The sequence below is a fragment of the Chelonoidis abingdonii genome, chromosome 15 (genome assembly GCF_003597395.2).
Source record: "Chelonoidis abingdonii isolate Lonesome George chromosome 15, CheloAbing_2.0, whole genome shotgun sequence".
Taxonomy (NCBI): domain Eukaryota; kingdom Metazoa; phylum Chordata; order Testudines; family Testudinidae; genus Chelonoidis; species Chelonoidis abingdonii.
In genome coordinates, this window is record NC_133783.1 from 43,059,384 (window position 1) to 43,072,970 (window position 13,587).

General features: G+C 42.5%; 1 protein-coding gene across 2 annotated transcripts in view; it reads right to left on the bottom strand.

The window, feature by feature from the left end:
* Nucleotides 1–13,587, bottom strand: part of DOCK1 (dedicator of cytokinesis 1) — a 570,673-nt gene that overhangs the window by 55,497 nt on the left and 501,589 nt on the right. For both annotated transcript variants that reach the window (XM_032801591.2, XM_032801590.2), the window contains exons 40-43: nt 9,277–9,381; nt 2,610–2,751; nt 2,311–2,389; nt 372–456 (exon numbers count right to left, since the gene is read on the bottom strand). In XM_032801591.2, the coding sequence (XP_032657482.1) occupies nt 372–456; nt 2,311–2,389; nt 2,610–2,751; nt 9,277–9,381 (411 nt within the window). The remainder of the gene's footprint in view (nt 1–371; nt 457–2,310; nt 2,390–2,609; nt 2,752–9,276; nt 9,382–13,587) is intronic.

The window sequence follows — 13,587 nt, forward strand, 5'->3', positions numbered from 1 at the left end:
GAGAGCTTTATTGACCATATGGTGGACCATACGGCTTTGTAAAATATGTATTGCTGTAGCAAAGACTGATTTTTAAAGGATGCCTGGCTGGGATCCTTACGGTAAGACAGCTTTCAGTGAAGGATGGTTACATTTTAAGGCCTGATAGTTTTGTATTTCTCTTGCAAAGCGGTCAAGTGTTCAACAGTCTAAAGACAGCTTTGTTCATTTTTCTTCGTGCTATAAAAAAGAATTCATGATACATGTAATTTTCATTGCACTCATAATAAATTCAGTCCCATTTTATTGCAGTTACAAAAATCAGCCAACCTACCACCAACAAACCAAAACATAACAGCTATCCTGTATTCACAAAAGAGAAAAAAAATTACCGCAAATTCATTATCTGGGTTTTTCTCTCCTTTTCGGACAGGCCGAGAATACTCAAATCTTTGGACCTCATTCACCCTATAGAAACTGAATTAAAAAAACCAAACAGATTGCATAACTGCAAACATTTTGTATTAACAACATGTTTAGTCATTAGATCATTTAAATAAAATACTGCTGAACCTCTCTGTTAACAAGGAAGAAGAGTCGCAGTTTTCCCCAGGGCTCTGAGTCTGCAGGCATGTATGGATGCAGTGTAGTTGTAGCCATGTCGGTCCCAAGATATTAGCGAGGTAATTGGACCAGCAGAGATTGGTCCGATACAAGATAAGAACATTATGTTCTTATCTTGTACTGGACCAACATCTGCTGGTGAGAGGTACAAGGTTTCGAGCCACCCAGAGCTCTTCTTCAGGTCTGGGAAAGGAACTCCCAGCATCACAGCAAAATACTAAGTGGAACAGACTGTTTATTATAAGTAGTTAGCACATATTGTAATGGACCATTCAAGGTAGATGGCCTGTTAACACTTCTGCGGTCATAGGACAAAAAGAGTGGGTGTGATGGGGTGCCTGCCCCTCACTGGCAGAAAAGGGGTTAAAAGGAGCCCTAGGGAGACTGCACTTGAGACAGCCAATAAGAGCCAAGCAGGCCCATATAAAAAGGGAGCTGCAGGGCAGAGTTCAGTTCTTTGCTGGGAGCCCAGGGAGGAAGGACTGTGTCTCTGGAGGGCTGAGAGAATTGCCAGCACCAAGGACAGCGCAGTGCTGCAAGCAGGAATGGAGGGAGCGACAGACAGTTCCTGGCTGGCTGCTGGGGTTTGCAGGCTGACTGGCTGAGGTCCTGGAGTGGTGAGTGCACACCTGTTAGAGTGGGTTACAAAATATTGTAGTAAGCGGTAAATCCATAATGAATGGCTTTAGACACCAAAAATACTGGACTGAACAGAAACATTGGATCTATTGCTTATTGCAACAATCTGTAACCCACTAATCCCCTTTTTATCTTACAACCGCAGAGGTGTGCAGTTGTTTTTAGTAACTACAAGGGTTCTTTACTCAGGGGCTAAAGATAGTCTGCAAAGATTAAGGGCCAGGGCCTGGAAACTTTATCAATATTGTCTGAAGAGCTATAAGTAGCCAGTAAAATGGAAAATTCAGCATAATAGTGTTTAAAATTCATACTTTACTTTTCTGCTTTCAGCTCTTGTCATGTCTGTGAATATAATGGTTGCTTGGTTCCTGCTTGGCTACCGTATCACATCATTCACTGGACTGTGATGTTGCAACTAACACAGTCCTCTACTTAGGCATGGAGCCAGCCCAAAGAAGTGAAGTAACTGCAGCAGAACCTCAGAGTTATGAACTGACTAGTCAACCACACACCTCATTTGGAACCAGAAGTACGCAATCAGGCAGTACCAGAGACCAAAATACCCCAAAACAAAACAAAATATGGTACAGGACTGTGTTAAACATAAACTACTAAAAAATAAAGCGAAAGCAGCATTTTTCTTTGGTACGGTAAAGCTTCAAAGCTGTATTAAGTCAATGTTCAGTTGTAAACTTTCGAAAGAACCATAGCACTTTGTTGAGAGTTACGAACATTTCAGCGTTATGAACAACCTCCATTCCCGAGGTGTTCATAACTCTGAGGTTCTACTGTCACTTTTATTATTATTTATATTTTGGTTTGTGGTACCGCCGAACAGTCCCAGTTATGGATCAGAGCCCCATTGTGATATGAGCTTGGGCTCACCTCCTCAAGAGTTGTGTGTTTGTATTATCTTCGATGGCTGCATATAGAAACTTATTTTTTAAATCAAACACGCACTATAACAACAAAGAAGAATTACAGTTTACAAAGGTTTATGTTAATTAAGTATTGTGTGCAGGCCATTCACCCAGATTGGTAAGAAGGTAGAAATAACGGAAAACTCACCTTACAATTTGCTCTGATACCGGCTTGTGAAATTTGGGTGGTAAATCAAGTTTTGGTTTTACAGTAAAACACTGAATATCTGAATTGACAGGTTAAGAATTGAAAAGAGACAGAGTTTAAATTATGCAGGAGAGATGGTTCAACTGAGAAATGTCTCTTGAAAATGGGCATAAAGACAGTAACATATCAATGAAAACATAAAAAGTGCAGTGAACTATTGTGCAATTTTAGCAACACCACCACATTCTCAGTCTGATTAGATTACATGAGCATATGCATGCAGCAATTTCCAAGGATACACTGACCAGGGGAGTTTTTAATATCATCGCCTGGTGGAGATGTTGTCTTCATTTTTTCGGCATTTGGAAATTGGGTTAATAACCTTGCTTCAAAGTCTTCACGACGTTCATATTCCTTTCCCCGGTAAATGAACACTTTGTTCTGGAAACAAATTAAAGTGAAATTCATACAGTAATATTCACAGTAAATTCACAATAAAATAATATCCTAGTCCTTTGAAAGTGTATCTGGAGGATTCTTCAAATGCTACTAATTAGTGGTAGAAATATAAAACATCTGGTTTACAACAGAATGACACACAACAAATTACAGGTATTGTGGTCAAAATTTAGTACAGCACTGAAGCATTAATTAATCCATAAAGCTTAAATTAATCCATATTCAGTAAAGCCATTAAGCGCATATTGAAATTCAAGCACAGGCTTAAATCCTATTGAAGTTAACTGAACTTTAGTATGTGTTTAAATAAGGGCCTATGACAAATAATTAAGGCCTCAATTCAGGATAGCTCTTGAGCACCTCTTAACTTTAAGTGCATAAGCCACCTTCCTGAATATCTGAAAAAATATTGGCCCAAATAATCCTCTCCATTGCACCCACAAATCATCCTCTGAAGTTAATGGTATTTGCATGGTGTATCAAAACAGAATTTACCTATTATGTCTACACATTTACAAAAACAATTCTGATGAAATGAGTATTCAAGGAATATCAGAGATTCTTGCTACATCTAGCAGGACAGTTCCATATAGCTTGTAGTTATAAAATTGCATCTTATCACATAATATCTCAACTCTAATGCACAGCACTTCATATACATCCAAGATTATATATCTAACTTAGCTTTTCTAAAAAGATTGAGATACTATGGATTTCACTTTAGTTCTCTCAACAGGTTTCTATTGATATTTTACAGTTATCTGAAAAGAATAACTTCTATATGATTATTTTAGTGCTAGGTCATTTCTATTTATTGCTTTGTGTCACTGAATGATGAAAAGTAAGATAAATCTGTAAACTAAATCTGAGTTATGCATTCAACAAATATGCTTAATTCTAAAGATAAATATGTTGTATGATAGGAAGCACAAACGTTTATAGCACTAAAGCGACTAAGACACATTCAAATAAATTTTGATATGAAAGTAACAATCTAATCTGAAAATGTTTTAACTTACTATTCATCTCAGAAATAAGATTTGTAAAAAAATTATTAACAACCTAATAGAAAAACAATGATTTGTGGAGCATAATGTTAATAATTTCTATAATAGTCAATTAAGTTTGGTTCTGCAATGCTGCTCCTTGAAATTGACAAGAGCTGAAAAATATTTATCTTTATTTGAGAATAGAAATATGAAGATAGATACATTAAAAGTGAATCATTCATATAACTCAAAGACAACACTGAAATACAGTGAAAATCTTGTACTGAGAAACTTCTCCATCAGCAGTGCACTTAATAGCCAAACATAACAGTTTTTATTGGTAATACATAAATGACACACTGACCCTCGACAATTTTTGAGGCATAATAAATGTGTTGCTATAACAACACAAAATTATTCAATTGTGAAGAAAAAGATCAGTCCAATATTAGTAAACCTAGGTTAACTCTCTATTCTTACTTTCCATTATATCCCTTTGAATATACAGATAACACAGTGCTTCAACTGGAAAACTGTGTGTTCTTCTTCGAGTGTTTGCTCATATCCATTCCAGTTAGATGTGCGCACGCCACGTGCACGTTCGTCGGAGAAACTTTTACCCTAGCAACACTCGGTGGGCCGGCAGGTTGCCCCCTGGAGTGGCGCCGGTATGGCGCTCAGGAGTTTTAACAGCCCTCCTCGACGAGGGGAGGGTTGCGGAACTCCCTGCAAGCTCGCTGGATCGGCGGATTCAGCAGCTAGAACGGTCGCCTCTGGCATAGCCATGCGCGGCATACCTGGTTGCAGGTGTCCGGCCTAGCCGCCCGAGTTGTTAGCAACCATACAAGACTTGCCATTTGTACACAGGGTCTTTTCTTGCAAAAGACAGATCCTAGACTACAAAGTCTAAAGGACAACAGGTATTCATGCGGTCACTTGGCATGCATACCCTCAACTCAAAGACGTCATTCCGCCTGCAACCCCAGCGCCCCTACCCCCCCGCCTCGCCCGTGACAGGACTTTGGCCGCAGGCATGGCCGTGTCACCGCAGGCGGCAATGGGCCCTCCCGCCGGGCATAATGCCGGTCCCGCAAATCATCGGGACCAAGTCTATTTTTGAAGGTCGCCCAGAGGAGCAGCGTACCAATTCCCTCTCGGATCCGCTCAGTTTTCCAACCGCCTTTCCTGTCCTCCCGGCGTGGTCCCAGCTAATACGGGATCGTTGGGTCCTGCGTACGGTGGAACTTGGATACCGTCTTCCAATCTCTTCTCCGCCTCGCCTGCCGCCCTCCGCCTCCTGTCTCTTCAGGGACCCACTCACAGAGAACTCCTCGCAGGAGGTCCACAAGTTCTCTCACAATCGAGCCATAGAAGAGGTACCGGAGGAGCTCAAGGGCAAGGGTTCTTATCCCTTATTTCCTGATCCCAGGCGAAGGAGGTCTTCGCCCATCCTAGACTACGCGAGCTGAACAAATACATCAGAAGTTCAAGTTCCGCATGGTGTGCCTGGGACCAATCATTCCCTCCTGGAGCCCGGCGATTGGTACGCTGCTCCGACATGAGGGACGCATATTTTCTATTGCAATTTACCCTCCCACAAGAGGTACCTGGTTTCATGGTGAATCGAAGTTCATTACCAGTTCATTCCTCCTTTGACTTTCGTCGGCCCCGGGTTTCACGAAAAGTATGGCGGTTGTCGCGCTTTCCCTCCGCCGTAGTCGCATTCACGTGTCCTTACCGCCGACGACTGGCTTATCAGGGGAACCTCAAAGGCTCAAGTCACCCGCCATGTCGACACATAAGAAAACTATCGAAGGCTGGGGCTGATAGTCAATCTGGACAAGTCCACACTGGTGGCCCACGAACGGATAGAATTCATCGGGGCAGTGCTGGACTCCCTTGAACAGCCACTTGCCCCTGCACCAATGTCAAGCATAGTCTCCCTGGTCCAGAGCCTGCAGAGTTTCCCACTACCTCCGCCCGTTGTGCTGGCCCTTCTAGGACACATGGCGCATGGTCCTGTGATACAAAGTACGCCAGACTAAAATGCGCCGCACAAGCTGGCTGGTTCGTTCTTCCGCCCGAAACAGGGACGCCTTAGACATGATTATAACGATCCCACCGGGAGTCCTCAGTCCATCGACTGGTGGAAAGAGTCACCGCTGGTGTGTGCGGGCCTGCCTTCCACAGCTCCTCAGCCTCTGTTCCCTAACAACGGAGCATCTGCGCTGGGCTGGGGTGACACCTGGGGCCCGGCGCACCCAAGGCTTTGGTCAACCAAGAGCATGACTCTACACATATCAATGTCCAGAGCTCAGGGCAGTACACCTGGCGTGGCAAGTGTCCTCAGCCACCTACAGGGCCGTTGTGTTGCAGTATTCACGGACAACACGACGGCCATGTATTATGTCACAAGCAGGAGGCACAAGGTCATCTCCCCTGTGTCAGGAAGCGATCCATTGTGGAATTCTGTGTAGCCCACTCCATCGACCTGGTGGCCTCGCTTTCTCCCGGGGTCCGGAACACGCTCGCAGATCACTGAGCAGGTCCTTCCTCGCACACGAATGGTCCTCCGTCCGGCGTCCTCACACTCAATCTTCGAGGTGGGGCTTTCCCCAGATCGACCTGTTTGCGTCCAAATAAACAGGAAATGCCAGGTGTTCTGTTCCCTACAACGTCGCCTCAGGGCTCCCTGTCGGACGCCTCATGATCCCGTGGTCGGGTCGCCTTTGTTATGCTTTCACGTTTCCCCCTCCGTCCACGCGAGTTTGCTCAAGGTCCAGGGACAAAGCCGCCTCATCCTGATCGCGCCGGCTTGGCCGAGACAGCACTGGTACCTCCAGACTGCTTGACCTGTCCCTGTCAGACCGATCCCCCTGCGCTGTGGCGGACTTGATCACGCAGGACTTCGGCAGGCTTCACACCCGGACCTGCAGTCCTCCACTGACAGCATGGTTCCTAGGCTGGTTAGACCAGTTGGAGCTGAGCTGTTCCGCTGCAGTGCAACAGGTGTGCTTGGTAGCAGAAGCCCTCCACCGGTCGACATACCATCGCGAAATGGAAGCGTTCTGCTACTGTGTGCTCAGCATGGTCACTCCCCCGCTCTGTACAATCTCCTCCATCCTGGATTATTTGTAGTCCTCAAGGAGCAGGGGTGGCTATCTTACATTGCGAGTCACCTCGCCGCCATATCTACCTTCCATCCGGGGGAAGCTGCAATACCATTTTTCTCACCGATGTCTTCCAGGTTACTCAAGGGCTTGGAATGGTTATACCCAGGTCAAGCCCCTACCCTACCTGGACCTAAACCTTGTTCTAAATGGCTCATGGGCCCCCTTCGAGCCTTGGCCACATGTTCGCTGCTGTACTGTCCTGGAAGACGGCTTTCCTAGTCGCCATTACCTACGGCTAGGCGTGTCTCGGAACTCCGCGCATGACTGTGGATCTCCCTATACCGTTCCATAAGGACAATAGGTACACGCACCGTCACCCGAGGTTCCTCCCTAATGTTTCGTCTCGCCTTTCACCGTGAACCAGGACATCTTTCTGCCAGTGTTCTTTCCAAAACCACACACGTCGAGACGTGAACAACAGCTCCATACCTTAGACATCCGAGGGCTCTCGCATTCTATCATCGAGCGGACCAAGCCTTCCGTCATTCACCGCAGCTCTTTGTAGCAGTGGCGGAGCGTATGAGAGGCAGGGCAATCTCCTCTCAGCGCATTGCATCTTGGGTCATGTCATGTATCCGAGCTTGCTATGACTTGGCTCAAGTCCAGCCGGGCCATCTCAACGCCCACTCTACGCGAGCTCAGGCCTCGTCTGCTGCTTCTTGGCGCATGTTCCTGTGCAGGAAATCTGCCGTGCGGCCACCTGGTCTTTCTGTCCCACACCTTCGCGAACCATTACGCATTGGTCCAACAATCTAGAGACGATGACGCCTTTGGCTCGGCGGTCTTGCATTCTGCTATGTCTCTCTCCGACCACCCGGCCTAGGTAAGGCTGGGAATCACCTAACTGGAATGGATATGAGCAAGCACTCGAAGAAGAAAGACGGTTACTCACCTTTGTAACTGTTGTTCTTCGAGATGTGTTGCTCATATCCATTCCACACCCGCCCTCCTTCCCCACTGTCGGAGGAGCTGGCAAGAAGGAACTGAGGAGCGGGCCGGCCTGGCAGGGGTATATATTAGGCGCCATACCGGCGCCACTCCAGGGGGTGACCTGCCGGCCCATCGAGTGTTGCTAGGGTAAAAGTTTCTCCGATGAACGTGCACGCGGTGCGCACACACCTAACTGGAATGGATATGAGCAACACATCTCGAAGAACAACAGTTACAAAGATGAGTAACCATCTTTTGTATTCTATGCATATTTCCTGAAGGCAAATGCATTACTGGCTGAGATGCTGGAATGTGCGAATATACTGCTATTGTACTCAGATATTCAAGACAGCTTGCTGTCTCTCTTATGATCCCAGCAGAATCATTTCCACAAAGTTGTATTTAACAGCTCTAAATCGTTAACTGATAACTCTGTCCGTAATGGGAAATATGTACTCTGTTGTATGTTAATGTACATGTGGCAAGATTAAGAGTAAATCACAGACATACTCTCTGAGAAGTTACCAGCAACTTTATGGTACCTTCTATTTTCTAGTTTTGAAGATTACTGTTATTCTCACCATTCCTTGTGTTTTGTTTTTCAGGAATTTTATGAAATGTTTATCCAATTATTTTCTGGGGAAGCAGTCAAGTTTCAGAATTGCAGATCAGCCGATGTCTCACAAGAACAGAATAAGCAAAGCTAGCATTTACAACTACATAGAGAAAGCACTAGAAAATATATGGTAAAGACAAATCCTGCACATATCAGGTATAAGGATTGCATGCCCTCATGAGAGCTTATCATTTTCGTAATTTATGATTCTAACAATTAGAATAGGAAATATCTGCCTGCTGTAATCCCCAATTAGCTAAGTATTTATATTTTAATACAATAATTACATGCAGCTACTTTATATTCCTAAATCTTCTACAATTTTTGTTAAGAATATCTTTAATTTGCAAATGAACTATGACAAAATGTAAGTAAACATCACAGTATCACAAACAATTAGAAAATACTTTTATTAGATATCATTTTAAACTGTAACTATACAGTAGTTCAGACAAAAATAATTTATTAAACTTATTGGTCTTATACTAGTGAAAAACTGTTCTCTCTGACATCATTATTTGCACTCTGTATTAAAGGAACAGTCAAAAGGAAGACAATTATTTAGATTTAAAACATACTGGTTATACATGTTCATTTCCAATATATGAAAACTTAAGATTTATAAAACACTCCTTTTAATACAATTCTGCTAAGTCATAAGTGAAAAGAAAATTGACATCTGTTTCGTATAAGTACAAAAAGATTCCTATTTACAAATCCTCTCCGGTATGAAAGGAAAATTTGTACAAACCAAGTAATCTACCTGTAACTCATGAAAAAACAAAAAAAGAATATTTACCCGTAGAAATGTAGGGAATCCTTGGCCATAGTATCCAACAGCAAAGTAATCTGGTTTAGGTCTTATCACTTTCACAATGTTTTCATAGAACTGTGCTTGCTTTTTCTGTAAAGTAAACAGCAACAACACTTTACCTGAAAGTTTCCTTCTAGATTTCACCTGAAGATGAGAATCCAGTGTAAGAGTTTTTCTGTTCAAATCATTCTCTATTAAGTGTTTTTGTCTTTATTCATCTTTTGACCAGTTATCTACTGATATCGAAAAATGCCAAACTATTTATCCTCCATATTCTTTCTGGTTAGGGTGAACTTGTGTTAATGGATACAGAACATGGACAGAATAAATACATACTTCCCCAAAGGTATTTTCCAAAGCACTTGAATTCTGACTTGCAACAGCCCTGTTGTCCTACCCTCTGGAAATTTCTTGAGTAGACATGACCAAAAAGTACCAAATTCCATATTGGGCTCAGTGATATAGATTAAAGGCTTCAAAGTTGAATCCTGGAAGCACTTGCAGCTGAAGCTAGCTGGTCTCATAGTACTGGCTCCCCTCCTTTTTTCCAGCTGCTAAATTGCATTAAAATATGCTAATATTATATAAATACATGCCTAGCATTACTCTTCCATGTGAACAATTGCTGTAGTTACAACTGGAATGTTCTGCAATTGTGAAGGGGAGTGAAGGTGGTCAACAGGACTCTATTAAGATGTCATCCATAAAATTGAAAAGTTTGTGAACCCCATGACATAGACAATTGTGCCAGGGACTATTAGGCCTCTCCACGGATCTGTATTTGAACTCAGCTTCTTTTAAACCAGTGATAAGCTCAAATAATAAGAATGAGCTGTGAGATAAGAAAACAGAATTTATAACTTTATTATATGTACTCATTAACATAATTTCAGTCTACAACATTTTGGTTGTGGATGAAGTGTGATTCTGGGGTAGCTTTATTACTGCAACCATATGGCAGAGAGCAATTGGTTTGTAAGACATCAATCTACCAAGTACAGCTCAGTGCATCTTTGGAAAAGTGAATTTTGCAACTGGCAGTAAAAATATCATTTTGCTAATGTCTTAAAGTCCAATGTTTAACATTTGAACAACAGCCTCTTCATAGAAAGTATTCAGAGGTGCTGCAGGATCCAGCTTTAAAAAGCCTCCCAGTAAATGAACATGGTAGGGACACAACTTACATTGTCTTATCTCTTCCTTAATTAAACATTAGGAATCTAAACCTCACGATTGCCAAGTTGTGCTGGGTGCACAACCAAACTATGCTCGGTGGCGGGCCAAAAGTGGCTGCATGCTACCTTTATTCCCCTGTGAACCCTGCCATAAGTGAGAGCTGCCTAAGGAGAATAAGATCATGGGCCTGGTCTGGGAATTCTTGAAGCACAGTAGACGTGTCATCTTCTCTGAGGGCCACAAGGTTGTGGGGCTGGGTATGTTGCCTCAGTGCCACTGGAGGGATCCTTAGCTGGCCACTTAGGCAACCTGTATTTTTCTATATCTATCTAAGATACTTCTGTGGTCCCCATTACCTTGGTATTTGAGCACCTCATAACCTTTTAATGTATATTTATCCTCACACTGCTGTGAGGAAGGAAGTGCTTTATCCCCATGGTAGAGAGGGGAAACTGAGGCAGAGAGTGGCTAAGTGACCTGTGCAAGGCTGTGGTGAACCAAAGACTTGAACTTGGGACTCCCAAGTCATAGGGTTGAGTTCTAACTTCTGAACCATCCATCCTTTAAGTCTGCTTTGCACCACCAAAGCCCTGCAGAACAATCTTAACAGGGCGGAGAATTAGCTCAGTTTTCACAGATGTGGCTACCACTAAAATCAATCTTAGACAGTGTGAGATACACAGTTGGACTGGTATAAACAAGAGAGATCAGCTAAATCTAAACCTGCCTTGCCAAGAAGAGGGCAAAGATACATTAGCTACAAGGACTGGAGAGCAGAAATATGCAGCCTATTAAAGTCCATGTTATGGGTACTCCTGTACTGAATGAGATCTAGCATGCCTCCTATTGAAGAAGATTTGTCTAAATCTCTCTTTGAAATCTAGACTGACAGCAGACTACTTGCAGCTGATTCACTGATTCAAATGATTTTGCAACTTCTAAAAAGTTTGTATTTGAGCTTTAAATTGGAGATGAAAATCTTATGTAATAACTTTTCCTGATAAAGTTATATGCATGTTTCCCTTTATGAATTTTTTTTATATATGAATACTTATAAATACTAAGCTATTACTTAAAAATTATTCTCTGGTTTCAATCTGTATGATCCAATTTAAAGATTGACAGTAATTAGCCACCCAAGTGATGATAGAATCTATATATAGAATCATAGAAATAGGTTGCTAGTCATAAGGTCCCTGCTCTGGAATGCAGAATAGCTGGTGGACCCAGGTTCCCCTACTAACCAGAGAGGAAGTGGCAAAGGACCTGGATAATTGGAACAGAAGACCGTCTGAAAACAGTCTTCCAGTGATAGGGAACTGTATAGTGACCCTGGCCCAAGGGTCAAGTCACAAAGGTGGAGTACCCCAAGTCCCAAAGAGAGAGGGGCCACAGAGAAAGCACCCAACAGAATGGGGTGCCAGACAGGGCGGGAGCTAATTGTCAGACCTAGCCACAATGAGGGACCCCTTCGCATTCACATAGACAGCTGCTGCTGAACTTTCAGACTGGACTAGAACAGGTTTGCTGTTAGAACCTGTTCCACACATAATAAATATAAGTAGCAGGAGAAGTGTCATTCATATAGCTCTTGAGTCTAGAACTTTTCAATAGAGCTTTATCACTTTATCACCACTTCCCTGGAGCTATCCTACCATCTCCACATGCATCTTCTAACCAGACAGACTCACAGGTGCAGTTAGAACAGTTAAATGGACATCAGACATGACATGAGAACATCAGCAAGTTCTCTTAACCAGTGTTGAGTTGCGGGATCACCATATGAGAGAAAATCATCTGTGGAATGGTTACAAAAAGTTATATGTGCAAGAGACTACATATCACTTGGGCCATGCTCTATTCTTTGCTGGATATGATGCACCGAAGGAACATCTGATGGATCTGAACTCAGAAGCAGGCCAAGGATATAATCTCAAGGCAAGCAACAAAGCCAAGAAACTGCATTCCCCAGGAAGAGAATGTGACATCTGGACAGTTGATTTTACATTGATCAGTCTTTTTATGGATACGAACTATTCCTGAGGTCTCTACATAAATGGATTCCCTGATGGATGAGATTCCAAGAAGGAATCCTCAAGCTTTTGTTGGGATTCACAATGAGATCAAGAATTCAGAGCACGGCTACAGTCTGTAACACTTAATGGTATCTCCTGTAGTTATTGCTGCAGACCAGCCAGTTTTCAGGAGAGGAAATTATTATTTAATAATTACAAAGATTTTTTAAAAACTGGGATTGATAAGAAGCTGAATTAGAAAGTGCACATTCATGATTCAGGTTTTCTGAAGCAGAATTAAGGTACTGTTGGTGCTAAGGAAAAATCAACGTATACCTCTAGAGGCATGGTGATTCACAACTTTTTGTAATGGATCAGTGCCTGCCTTTTTTTTTTTTTTTTTTAATATGGAGATATACCAATCTCATAGAACTGAAGGGGACCTTGAAAGGTTATTGAGTCCAGCCCCTTGCCTTCACTAGCAGGACTAAGTACTGATTTTGCCCCAGATCCCTAAGGATTAAACTCACAATGCTGGGTTTAGCAGGCCAACATGAAAATCACTGAGCTATCCCTCCTCTGCCTTCTCTGCTCCAGTATCTTTTCAAGTCATGCCCATGTGTGTCCAGTAATAATTAAAATGCCTGGTGTTCCTTACTCAATTTTGAAACTAAAACAACATTTTAAGTGACTTTCTGAAGGCTAAATAGTAGGTCAGTGACAGAGATTAAAAAACATTCAATTTCCTGGTTTCCAGTCCTATACTCTGTTCAGTACACCTCATTACTACTAACAAGCTACAAGCGCCACAGTTATTGGTAAAGTTATTATCTAGATTCCCTTTGAAATAACTGTATTTACATACAATTTTAAAAAATTTAAATAATTCTATCAAAGACTGAGCTCTCTCTATCTTTAATTGCTCCAGGAATGATAGGAAATTTTCATGTACACATCTTGCCAAGATACATCCATCTATTTTATAAAAAATCCCATATTTGCTTCTGACCACATGTCATAAACAGATAGCTAAGGGTTAATGTTTCTTTTACCTGTAAAGGATTAACAAAGAGAACCAAACACTTGACCAGAGGACCAATCAGGA